The sequence below is a fragment of the Bombina bombina genome, chromosome 3, assembly GCF_027579735.1.
Source record: "Bombina bombina isolate aBomBom1 chromosome 3, aBomBom1.pri, whole genome shotgun sequence".
NCBI lineage: Eukaryota > Metazoa > Chordata > Amphibia > Anura > Bombinatoridae > Bombina > Bombina bombina.
The window spans coordinates 94,319,618-94,333,374 of record NC_069501.1 but is presented as its reverse complement, the minus strand read 5'-3'; the positions used below and the strand labels follow the sequence as shown (position 1 = coordinate 94,333,374).

At 37.7% G+C, this 13,757-nt stretch overlaps 1 protein-coding gene across 1 annotated transcript in view; it reads right to left on the bottom strand.

Moving 5' to 3' along the window:
- Positions 1 to 13,757, bottom strand: part of BRWD1 (bromodomain and WD repeat domain containing 1) — a gene marked incomplete in the record, with an annotated part of 1,309,461 nt that overhangs the window by 303,902 nt on the left and 991,802 nt on the right. The window contains 2 exon segments of the mRNA XM_053705925.1: positions 1,586 to 1,661; positions 1,853 to 1,978. Coding sequence (XP_053561900.1) covers positions 1,586 to 1,661; positions 1,853 to 1,978 — 202 coding nt within the window.

The following is a 13,757-nucleotide window of genomic DNA, read 5'->3' as shown; positions in this document are numbered from 1 at the left end:
CCAGTACTGAAACAGTTATCAGAATAGGTAATGGTAAACAGAGTATATTGTCGTTCTGAAAAGCGAGGTAGGAGATGAATCTCTACAACCGATAACAGAGAACCTATGAAATAGACCCCCGTTAGGGAAATCATCGTATTCAATAAGTGATACTCCCTTCAAGTCCCTCTGACATTCACTGTACTCTGAGAGGAATCGGGCTTCAACAATGCTGAGAAGCGCATATCAACGTAGAAATCTTAGCACAAACTTACTTCACCACCTCCATAAGAGGCAAAGTTTGTAAAACTGAATTGTGGGTGTGGTGTGGGGTGTATTTATAGGCATTTTGAGGTTTGGGAAACTTTGCCCCTTCTGGTAGGATTGTATATCCCATACGTCACTAGCTCATGGACTCTTGCCAATAACATGAAAGAAATAAGTACCCTTTGGAGTAATCTATACCAGTGTTAATTTCGTCGACTAAAACTAGACTAAAATGACTATAAAACTAAAGAGATTCTGATGACTAAAATACGACTAAAACTAAAATGACATTTTAATCAAAAGACTATGACTAAAACTAAATCAAAATGACATTTTAGTCAAAAGACTATGACTAAAACTAAATCAAAATTTGCTGACAAAAAACATTTTATGCAAGGTGTTTTAATCAATCCATATCCAATTACTGCTCTTTTGTAAAATTTACAAAACTTAATTTTATTAAATTTTAAGATAAACACGTTATATACCACAACAGTTAAATCTGTTAAATCTGTATTGCATGTTCAAACCTTAATACCATAAATAAAAACAGGTTAATAAATCTTTACTCCAGGAGTATATAATGAGTTTGGAAGTTCTAGAGCAGTGCTAATATCGTTGCCGAAAATGTTTCGAATCTGTGAACAAACAATTGATTCTTCCTATAGAAATAAGCATAACCCACGAGTATGGGTTTAAGTTATGCTGTGCCTGTGCTATCTGCAGAAACTTTTTGTTGTGTTGAGTTACTTGATACTTGTTTTAATTATTAACAGAGAACTGTTAAAGTTTTTATATTGGGTAATATGTGCAATACAGCCAATACAGTTTACAGTTAGTTTTTTTTATATATTTTATAGTTGCACTTCTGTTTGTTTATGAAACTTGGTTTTATTTAATTTTAAGTTTAATAAAGATGTTACATATCACAACGGCTAAATCTGTGTCTGTATTGCATGTTTAAACCTTAATTCCATAAATAAACAGGTGTTATGTTTACTCCTGGAGTATATAATCAGTTTGCAAATTTTAGAGAAATGCTTAAATAATGCATTACACTTTAACTAAACCCCTTAGATTTTAGTCGACTAAAATCTAGTGGAGATTTAGTCGACTAAAATCTAGTGGAGATTCATTCGACTAAAACTAGACTAAAACTAGACTAAAACTAAAACAATTCAGATGACTAAAATACGACTAAAACTAAAATGGCATTTTAGTCAAAAGACTAAAACTAAGACTAAATTGAAATTTGCCGTCAAAATTAACACTGATCTATACTGTTCATGGTTCAAACTAATTATAATATTTAAACACTTGCACACTAAATACATTATACCTGTTCCACATGGGATTCAAGTTCATCTACTTCTTTAGTATTGCACAGATCAGTTATATTGGTACAGTCACTGTTCCTGAAATACACATAAAATGGAAATAAAGGAATAATTTCCCATTAAAGGTTTCTAAGAGATTACATATAAATATATATCTATATCAGTAGGAGAACATAAGAGGATAAAATAAAAATCTATGCCCCAAGGGTAACAATTCTAAAAGCTATACTCAAAAAAAATATTTGCTCTCAAGACATCCCGAGACTTACATGATAAACTTCAGCAGCAATTCTGTAACATTTTTTGCAGCTTTTGTAATAGTACTTTCTGGTTCATTGAAGGCCATTGCATTGTGCTCAATGTATCGCACTTCCCAGACTAAAGCAGAGATCCTCCTGAAAATTGAAAGACAAATCTTTGTATGAACAGAACGCCTGAAGTCTGCCAATACCTTAATGAGTTTTGTCAGAGACATAATTTATGCTTACCTGATAAATTAATCTCTTTCATGGTGGTGAGAGTCCACTATCCATTACTCCTGGGAATTACTCTTCCTAGCCACTAGGAGAAGGCAACCATTCCCAAAGCTCGAAAAAAACAAACCCTCCCACCTCACTGGTAACTAGTTTGACGTATAGCCAAGCAAAAAAGTTAGGAAAAGAAATAGGAGCAAAATAATAGGAGCAGGGAAAAAAAGATGAGCAAAATATAAACTAGCAATCAACAGAAAAATAAGAAGGTGAGGTCTAATCACCACAATAAAATAAATTAATTAATCCGGTAAACATATATTATGTTTTTCTTTCATACAGGTGGTGAGAGTCCACAATCAATAACTCATGGTAAGTAATACCCAAGTTGTGAAGTGTGTGTATATATATATATATATATATATATATATATATACAGGTAGACAAGAGGGCATGTAAAAGGACACAAATAGCGCTGGTTGCTGCAGAGATTTTGTAAATAATAGAATAAATGTCAGTGAATGGACTTAATATAGATAAATAATGTACAAATAATTCAATTGAGGTGAACACATAAATGTTAATATATAACAATAATGTGCACTGATGTATCATGAATTTAAGATGAAGTACCCCACAGAGGATAGTGGGTATGTGCAAAATGCAAACTTACAAGAAAGAACCTCAATCATATGAGGTAAGTGATCCGCACGGCAGAGGATTCCTCTTATGGTATTCAGCTGTCCTCCTCGGGTGTTAGTGAGACTTCAGTGGGTCAGCAAGCGATATTGCCTCGGCCTCTTTAAGTATGGTTCCTCTCAAAGTATGGTGAAATCTCCAGCCGCATATGTGAGGTTGATTCAGTGCAGAAAGAAATCAGTCTGAGGAAGAAGGAATCATTTTAAACCTTTGAAACGCGTTAGACAGAAACGGACTGATTTGATACCGGAAGCCCCGTTGAAGTTTTATTTATTTGTGAAAGACTTTGCCTTTAGTTCACGAGAGAGTGCAACAATTCAGTGTTTACAGAGAAGGACTGTACCTCTGCATTCACTACGCTTTTAACCGCTTTGTCAATACCTCATAGCCTTGAGGATACTTAGTGTAAGCAGGCATTTGTGAGAGTGTGTGTGTAACAAAGTATAAGTTTTTAAAAAAACAATATCACACTATTTGAGCCTCTTTTTTTCCCTCACATATGCGGCTGGAGATTTCATCATACTTTGAGAGGAACCATACTTAAAGAGGCCGAGGCAATATCGCTTGCTGACCAACTGAAGTCTCACTCACACCCGAGGAGGACAGCTGAATACCATAAGAGGAATCCTCTGCCATGCGGATCACTTACCTCATATGATTGAGGTTCTTTCTTGTAAGTTTGCATTTTATTTTGCACATACCCACTATCCACTGTGGGGTACTTCATCTTAAATTCATGATACATCAGTGCACATTATTGTTATATATCTATTAACATTTATATGTGTTCATCTCAATTGAATTACATTATTTATCTACATTAAGTCCATTCACTGACATTTATTCTATTTACAATATCTCTGCAGCAACCAGCGCTATTTGTGTCCTTTTACATGCCCTCTTGTCTACCCATAATTTGTTTGGTAGGTGTTTTCTGTGGAAGCAAGGGAGTCTCTCCCTGTCTTGTTTCAGTCTTCACCCTCCTTAAAGGGACAGCTGCTTTTGGGTTGGATTTTTGTTTATTGGGAATTTCTGCCTTCTAGTATATATATATATATATATATATATATATATATATATATACACACATATTTTCAATATATGTATATATTTTTTATGGCTCACTTTTTCTAGCGCCCTTATATTCTTTTATCGCTTCCAGTAACAACAATTAAAATTATGGGGAGGCAAAAAGAGAGTTTAAAATCCTCCACTAAATACAAAATATAGAGAAAATAACTCATTGTGTAAACCATTTACAAATCTAAACACGTCAGAAGACTTGCTTTAAACCTAGAAACTCTCTGACTACACTGTTTCCAATGCAGCAAAGGAATCTGGGTAAGATATGCAAATTAGGTTCACAATGACTCACCTTTTTACTTTTAGCCTGCTTTTTAAGACAGGCTTCCCTTTATGCCATAGCACTGCTGCATTACACAGCTTTCATGCTTAGCTAGGGTTAGTACAGTGACTCAGACCAATCCCAGGACAGCTGTTCTGTGGTTTTGCCACTCATCAGCTGGGAGTAGGTTGAGTCACTGCTTGGTAAAGTTCATTTCTGGGTAAAAGTTACATTTATATATATAAATATAATATATAATATAATATGCAATTAAAATATCTGACAGGCGAAGCAAAAATAAACCCGAAACAACTGCCTGAAGCACTTTGCTACCAAAGGCAACCTCAGAAGAAGCAAAAATAAACTTGCAAATTTGGTCAACAGGAGCTTTATTCTTAAAAACTCAAGAAGTGGCAACTGACCTGGTTGAATGAGCAGTAATCCATTCTGGAGGAGACTGTACCACCTCCAAGTAAGCCTTATGAATCAAAAGCTTCAAAGAGCCATAGAAACGGCAGTGGCTTTCTGTCCTTTACTAAAACCAGAAAAATGGACAAACAAACTAGAAGTTTGCGTGAAATCCTTAGTAGCATCTACATAATACTTAAGAGCTCTACCAACATCTAAGTTTTGGAAAGGCCTTTCCGAAGAATTCTTGGGATTAGGATTTATAGAAGGGGCAACAATCTCCCAATTTATATTATCCATAGAAACCATCTTAGGCAAAAAGTCAAACTTGGTTCTCACAGAGGCTTTATTCCTGATGGAAACTAAGATGAGGACCAGAAGAAAACCCAGAGACTCTTCTAGCAGAAGAGATAGCCAAAAGAAACAAAACCTTCCAAGATAAAATCTTAATATCCACCTTATGCATAGGCTCAAATGGAGGGGCCTGCAAAACCTTCAACAGAAAAATAAAATTCCAATAAGGAGAAATTGGCTTAAAGGGACAGTCTACTCCAGAATTGTTATTGTTTAAAGAGATAGATAATCCCTATATTACCTATTCCACAGTTCTGCATAACCAACACTGTAATATTATTACACGTTGTACCTCTGTGACTACCTTGTATCTAAGCCTCTACAGACTCCCCCTTATCTCAGTGCTTTTGGCAGACATATATTATAGCCAATCAGTGCTGACTCAAACAACTCCACAGGAGTGAGCAAAACATTATCTACAGTGGGGCTCATAAATTTATATACCCTGGCAGAATGTATGATTTCTTGGCCATTTTTCAGAGAATATGAACAACAACACAAAAACTTTTCTTTCACTCATGGTTAGTGTTTGGCTGAAGCCATTTATTATCAATCAACTGTGTTTACTCTTTTTAAATCATAATGACAACATAAACTACCCAAAATGACCCTGATCAAAAGTTTACATACCCCAGTTCTTAATACAGTGTATTGCCCCCTTTAACATCAATGACAGCTTGAAGTGTTTTGTGGTATTTGTAGATGAGGCTCTTTATCTTCTCAGATGGTTAATCTGCCCATTCTTCCTGGCAAAAAGCCTCCAGTTCCTGTAAATTCTTGGGCTGTCTTGCATTAACTGCACGTTTGAGATCTGCCCAGAGTGGCTCAATGATATTGAGGTCAGGAGACTGAGATGGCCACTCCAGAACCTTCACTTTATTCTGCTGTAGCCAATGACAGGTCGACTTGGCCTTGTGTTTAGAATCATGTTGGAATGTCCAAGTACATCCCATGCGCAGGTTTCCGGGGTGATGAATGCAAATTTTCCTCCAGTATTTTTTATACTGTATTCATCTTGCCATCAATTCTAACCAAATTTCCTGTGCCTTTGTAGCTAACACATCCCCAAAACATCAGCGATCCACCTCCGTGTTTCACAGTAGGAATGGTGTACCTTTCATCATAGGCCTTGTTGACTCCTCTTCAAATGGAGACTTTGTGCCAGAAGGTTTGAGGCATGTCTCTGTGCTGTTTGGCGTATTGTAAGCGGGATACTTTGTGGCATTTGCGCAGTAATGGCTTTCTTCTGGCGACTCGACCATGCAGCCCATCTTTCTTCAAATGCCTCTTTATTGTGCATCTTGAAACAGCCACACCACATGTTTTCAGAGAGTCCTGTATGTCACCTGAAGATATTTGTGGGGTTTTCTTTGCATCCCAAACAATTTTCCTGGCAGCTGTGGCTGAAATTGTAGTTGGTCTACCTGACGGTGGTTTGGTTTCAACAGAACCCCTCATTTTTCACTTCTTAATTAGAGTTTGAACACTGCTGATTGGCACTCTCAATTTCTTGGATATCTTTTTATATCCCTTTCCTGTTTTATACAGTTCAACTACCTTTTCCCGCAGATCCTTTGACAATTCTTTTGATTTCCCCATGACTCAGAATCCAGAAATGTCAGTGCAGCACTGGAAAGATGCAAGGGTCTTTCAGGAGCACATAAACTCATTGACCTTTTATACACACACACACTAATTACAAGCAAACAGATCACAGGTGAGGGTGGTTACCTTTAATAGCCATTCAAATCCCTTTGTGTCAACTTGTGTGCATGTTATCAGGCCAAAATCACGAGTAAACTTTTGATCAGGTTTCTGTTGTCATTATGATTTAAAAAGAGAAAAAAAAAACAGTTGATTGATAATAAATGGCTTCAGCCAAACACTAACCACGAGTGAAAGAAAAGTTTTTGTGTTATTCATATTCTCAGAAAAATGGCCAAGAAATCATAAATTCTGCCAGGGTATGTAAACTTATGAGCACAACTGGATATGGCACACATGAACGATCACTGTCTAGCTGTGAAAAACTGTTAAAAGGCACTGAGATGAGACAGCCTTTAAGGGCTTAGAAATTAACATATGAGCCTACCTAGATTTAATTTTCAACAAAGAAAAGCAAGATAACAAACCTAATTTGACAATAAAAGTAAATCAGAAAGCTTAAAATTGCATGCGCTGATTCATGAAAATTAAATTTTGACTAGACTGTGCCTTTAATAACAGGCTTAATTCTAGCCAAAGCCTGAACAAAACAATGTTACTAATTTTATGAAACAAAACTGAAAGAGCAGAAATCTATCTTACCCTTCAAAGAACTAGTAGATAGGACCTTATCCAAACCTTTCAATCTAATGTCAGGAATAAATATATCCAGACCTAGCGGGGGCTCAAACCTAATAATGCTAATCAGAAAAAAAATGTATTTAATAACAATTACAACACGTTACCAATTTATGTGTGTTACAGTCCAATGAATACTTCAGTTCCAAAAAAGATCCACAAGCCAGTAGATAGATACTTTTCACAATGTAGCTCTTTTCTTCTGTCAACTTCCACAAAGACAGACCAAAAATCTAAACCAAAAAGGGAAAAGGCGCCTCCTTGTGCATATCAATCATATTGATATATGGTAAAACCTCTTATAGATGTAAACGTACTCACAAAAATGGCAGGTACTCCCTTGTGCCATTAGGAGCAGAGTGAGGTTTTCCAGTGCGTTAGCTCACTGACACAGCGTTACAGGATACCATCAGTTCCTTACAACTATTAGTCCCGGTACAATCTAATTGTACTGTGATGCCTCTAAAATTTTGTGGCGTTCTTCCCAGAGACCAGAAGCAGTAATGTTAAATCATTTATTCAGAAGGTACATGACCTCATTGAATATGCTCAATCAGAGAGATTCCTTAAATCCTTGCCTGTCCAAACCTTCTTGAAGAAACTGCAAAATTATTGAAAATCTTAAAATGCCAGGAAAAACCATGATTCAAACCATGGTCCAAACACTAAACTCCCTTTTCAACAGAGGCCGACTCAGAGGATTGCATAATAACCCAAAACATTTATTAGCAACCTCACTTCCTGAGGAGACCAAACTCATTGTGTCCTCTGTTTCATCTGTAGTGATCACAGTCCAAATAGGACAAACAAAAGAAGCAGCTGCATAGTACGCTCATGATTTAGCTACCAACACAGAGATTGATCTGTTCTGTGAACCATATAAATCTTTTGAGACAGCCGAGTATGATCCCTACACCCTTGTCAAAGCATACATAGCTGAAGGGGCCTAATGTGGAAGTAAGCAAAAAGAATAGCATCAGATGTAGCTAGGGTTGCCACCTCAGCCATGTTTCCCTGGACACTTATGAGTTACACATGCTGCAGGGTGTGCAGGGAGGAACATGTATTGTGTTTCTGGACAGCACTATTCATATTCCTCCCTGCACACCCTGCAGCATGTGTAACTTATAAGTGTTCTGTATTTTAAGGGACGGGTGGCAACCCTAGATGTAGCAATCATGAGGCCTAACACTTCCATACAAAGAGCAACTGAGGAAAAAGAAAGACTGAAAGTTTAAGCAAGCTAACTTGAGCTACCACTGCCTTTGATCTGTGAGAGAAAATATCATGGAAATTGAATCTATCAGAACCCCGACAATAATTAAATAAAAAAAACACTTGCCTAAGGAACCAGGGAACTCTCTGGAAAATTGTCTTTCAAACTACGTACTTTAAGAAACAACAACAGTCTGTTGGTGTGAGATACTGCTAAATGTAAAGATTGAACCTGAACCAAGATATCATACAGGCAAGAAAACGCAGCAATACCCTGAGTTCTGAGTACAGACAAAGGATACCCAGGACCTTTGAAAATATTGAAAAGGTAGAGCAACCGTCTAAAAAAACACCTTAGAAACTAATAATGCCCTTGTGGATAGGACATGTAGGTAAGCATCCTTAAAATCAATTGTGGACATAAACTGAGCTTGCTGCACAAGAGTCAAAATAGTCTCCATTTTGAAAAAAATAATAATGCTTACCTGATAATTTATTTCATGGTGGAGAGAGTACATGATCAATTAATCCTGGGAATTACTCTTCCCTGCTAAGAGGAGGTAAAGATTCACAAAACCCATAAGATCTATAAAACCTTCCCCGCCTCAGTAGTAAACAAAACTAATATATAGCCAAGCAAAAGAGAGGGAGAGGAAAAAGTAATAAGAACAAAATAATAGGAGCAGGGGAAAAAAGTGCACACAAATAAACCAGAACCAGAAAGTAAATAGGGTGGAGTCTAGTGGACTCTCACTAAAATTAAATGAATTCATTTATCAAGTAAGAATAAATTATGGTTTTATTTCACACAGGTAGTGAAAATCCAGCATCCATTATTCCTGGGAACTAATATCCAAGCTGTGGAGTCCACGAGTAATGAAAAATAAGGGCAGGATAAAAATGAACATCTTTTTTTCCACAGAGAAAGCTAACTCCACAACCTAAATAGAATCCTGAAAAATAAATAGGAAGATTTTTTCTTTTATATGAACTTAAAATGACCTACAGACACAAAACAAAAACATATACTGAGCCTAATGCCTGGAGGATTTTCCTACCAAAACGATGCCTCAGAAGTAGTAAAAACATCAATATGGTAGAATGTAGTAAAAGTATGCAATGAAGACTGAGCAGTAATCCGTTTGAGTTGAAGTTGTCCAAACTGCAAGTAAGCTATAAGGATTAAAAGTTTCAATCAAGAAGCCAAAGAAACGGCAGTAGCTTTCAACCCTTTTTTGGAACCAGAAAAAAAAAACTAGAAGTTGGTCTGAAATCCTTAGTAGCATCAACATAATACTTCAAGGCTCTAACATCAAAATTGTGAAGAAGCCTTTCTGAAAAATTCTTAGGATTAGGACACAAAGACGGAACAACAATTTCCCGACTTATATTGTCTCAAGACACAATCTTACGCAAAAAGTCAAACTTGGTTCTCAAAACTAGCTTATTCTAATAAAAAAATTAGAAAAGGAGAATCCCAAGAAAGAGCAGACAATTATGAAACATTCAAAAGAAACAAAACTTTCCAAGAAAGAAGCATAATATCCACCTTATGCATAGACTCAAACAGAGGAGCCTGCAGAACCTTCCACACCAAATTTAGATTCCAAGGAGGAGAAATTGGTTTAACAACAGGCTCCTGTAAAAACAGCAGAATCCTAGGAATTCTGAAAGAATGCCAGGAAAAAGCATGATCCAAACACCAAGAAATAAAGGCTTTCTAGACCATATGATCAGAACTAATCATTCAATCTACAGGCCATCACGATTAGAGATCCGGATGTAAATACAGACCTTGAGACAGAAGGCATGAGCGCACAGGAATAGGCTAAGGCAGGCAACTGGACGTTTAACCAAATCTGCGTATCAAACCCTGCAAGGCCAAGCAGGAGCACTCAGAATAACTCATGATTCATCCTCTTGCATGATCATGGAAATAACTATGGGAAGAAGAACCAGAGGAGGAAACACATAGGCAAAATGAAAGGACTAAGGAGCTACTAGAATAACCACAAACGCCACATCAGGATCCCTGGACCTTGGAAAGTACCTGGGAAATTTGCTGTTTAAATGATAAGCCATGGGACCTATTTCTGGGAGACCGCAAAGATCCAAAATCTAAAAGAAACATCCTGGATACAGAGACTAAAGACTGAGAAAATCTGCTTCCCAGTTGTTAACTCTTGGAATATGCTTCCATCAAGGCTAGAGAACTGAACGCTCCCCCTTGATGATTAATATAGGCTACTGCTGTGACATTGTCTAATTGAAAACAGAGAAAAGACTCTTTTCAACAGAGGCCAACTCTGAAAAAACTCAGAGAATAGCACAATTTATTGCCAACATTGCCTCCCAAGAAGCACAAATCCCCTGTGCTCTCAGAGACCCCCAGACAGATCCCCAACCTGAAAGACTTGCATCTGAAGTAATCATAGTCCAAGTAGGACAAAAAAACAAAACCCCTGCATAATAAGGTGATTCAGGCACCAAGATAAGGACTGACCTTTACTGTGATCCAGAAAAATCTTCTGATACAGCAGAGTATGATCCCTGCACTATTGTCAGCCTTCTCTGATCGGTTAAAGAAAGTTTCATGGAAATGGAATCTGAACCCCCCAGAAAAGAATCAATACCAAAGTATTCTTTGGAAAATTGATCTTCCAACCATGCTGTTGAAGAAAAAACAGTCTGTTGGTGTGAGATTCTGCTAAATGTAAAGATGAAGCTTGAACTGCAATACCCCGAGATCTGAAAATTTGTGAAAATTCTCGGAGCGGTCTAGAAATACAAACCCGCAGAAACTGATAATGTTCTTTGTGAATGAGATAACAAAAGGTAAGCATCCTTTAAATAAAGTGTGGATATAAACTGATCTTGCTAAAAAAAAAAAAAAGCAGAATAATCTACATTTTGAAAGTAGGAACTCTGACAAACTTGTTCAGAGCTTTTTGATTCAAAACTGGTCTGAACGTTCCCTGTTTCTTTGGGACAATAAAGAGATCTGAATAAAATCCCACCCTTGTTCCAACAAAGGAACAGGAACAATTACTTCCATAGTTTCTAGAACCGAAAAAAATAAAAAAAAAGTATGCTTACCTAATAAATTATTTTCTTTCCTGGCATGGAGAGTCCACAAATGTATTCATTACTGTTGTGAATCCAACACCTGGCCACCAGGAGGCAGCAAAGATACCCCAGCCAAAGCTATAAGTATCCATCCAACTTCCTAAACTCCAGTCATTCAGCTGAGGAAATAAGGAAAAGTAGGATAAACACTAGGTGCCTGAAGGTTAGGAAAAATTGCCTCTCCATGCCAGGAAAGAAAATAATTTATCATCAGGTAAGCATAAATTTTTGTTTTCTTTCCAATGGCATGGAAAGTCCACTAATTCATGGGGATCCAATACCCAAGCTAGAGAGAACACAGAATGAACAGGGAGGGAAATAAGGCAGGCGGACCTAAACCGGAAGGAACCACACAGCTTGAAGCGCTGTTCTCCCAAAGGAAGCCTCAACTGAGGCAAAAAAACTAAATTTATGCTTACCTGATAAATTACTTTCTTTTAGGATATGACGAGTCCACGGATTTCATCCTTACTTGTGGGATATTAACCTCCTGCTAACAGGAAGTGGCAAAGAGCACCACAGCAGAGCTGTATATATAGCCCCTCCCCTTCCCCTCCACCCTCAGTCATTCGGCCAAAGGTATAGGAAGAGAAAAAGGAAAGGCTAAAAATGTGCAGAGGTGACCGAAGTTTTCAAAAAATAAAATAAATCTGTCTTAAAAATAACAGGGTGGGCCGTGGACTTGTCATATCGTAAAAGAAAGTAATTTATCAGGTAAGCATAAATTTAGTTTTCTTTTACAAAGATATGACAAGTCCACGGATTTCATCCTTACTTGTGGGAAACCAATACCAAAGCAATAGGACACGGATGAAAGGGAGGGACAAGACAGGAACCTAAACAAAAGGCACCACTGCTTGAAGAACCTTTCTCCCAAAGATACCCTCAGAAGAAGCAAAAGTATCAAATTTGTAAAATTTAGAAAAAAAGTGTGAAGGGACGACCAAGTCGCAGCCTTACAAATCTGTTCAACAGATGCATCGTTTTTAAAAGCCCACGTGGAAGCCACAGCCCTAGTAGAATGAGCCGAAATTCTTTCAGGAGGCTGCTGTCCAGCAGTCTCATATGCCAGGTGGATGATACGTCTCAGACAAAAAGAAAGAGGTAGCCGTAGCTTTCTGACCCCTACGCTTTCCAGAATAAACAATGAATAATGAAGATGATTGACGGAAATCCTTAGTTGCCTGTAAGTAAAACTTTAAGGCACGGACCACGTCCAAGTTATGTAACAGACGCTTCTTTTAGAAGAAGGATTAGGACACAAGGAAGGAACAACAATTTCCTGATTAATATTCTTATTCGAAACAACCTTAGGAATGAACCCAGGTTTGGTACGTAAAACCACCTTATCAGAATGAAATATGAGATAAGGCGAATCACAATGTAATGCTGAAAGCTCAGAAACTCTTCGAGCAGAAGAAATAGCAACCAAAAACAGAACTTTCCAAGATAATAGTTTAATATCTATGGAATGCATAGGTTCAAACGGAACCCCTTGCAGAACTCGAAGAACTAAAATCAAACTCCAGGGAGGAGTAATAGGTCTAAATATAGGCTTAATTCTAGATAGAGCCTGACAAAAAGACTGAACATCTTATACATTTGCCAAACATTTGTGAAACAGAATTGACAAAGCTGAAATTTGTCCTTTTAAGGAACTTGCTGATAACCCTTTCTCCAATCCTTCTTGGAGAAAAGACCAAATCCAAGGAATCCTAACTTTACTCCGTGAGTAACCCTTGGATTCACACCAATAAAGATATTGACGCCATATCTTACGAGAATCCTCGCTTCGATAAAATCAAGCGTTCAATCTCCACGCAGTCAGTTGCAGAGAAATTAGATTTGGATGTTGAAAAGGACCTCGAATGAGAAGGTCCTGACTCAACAGAAGTTTCCACAGTGGCAGAGAGGACATGTCCACTAGATCCGCATACCAAGTCCTGCGTGGCCATGCAGGTGCTATCAGGATCACTGAAGCTCTCTCCTGTTTGATTCGAGCAAGCACGCGTGGGAGGAGAGGAAACGGCGGAAACACATAAGCTAGGCTGAACAACCAAGGTACTGCCAAGGCATCTATCAGTTTGGCCTGAGGATCCCTTGACCGGGATCCGTATCTTGGAAGCTTGGCATTTTGACAAGATGTCATCAAATCCAATTCCGGTCTGCCCCATCTGAGAATCAATGAGGCAAATACCTCCGGGTGAAGTTCCC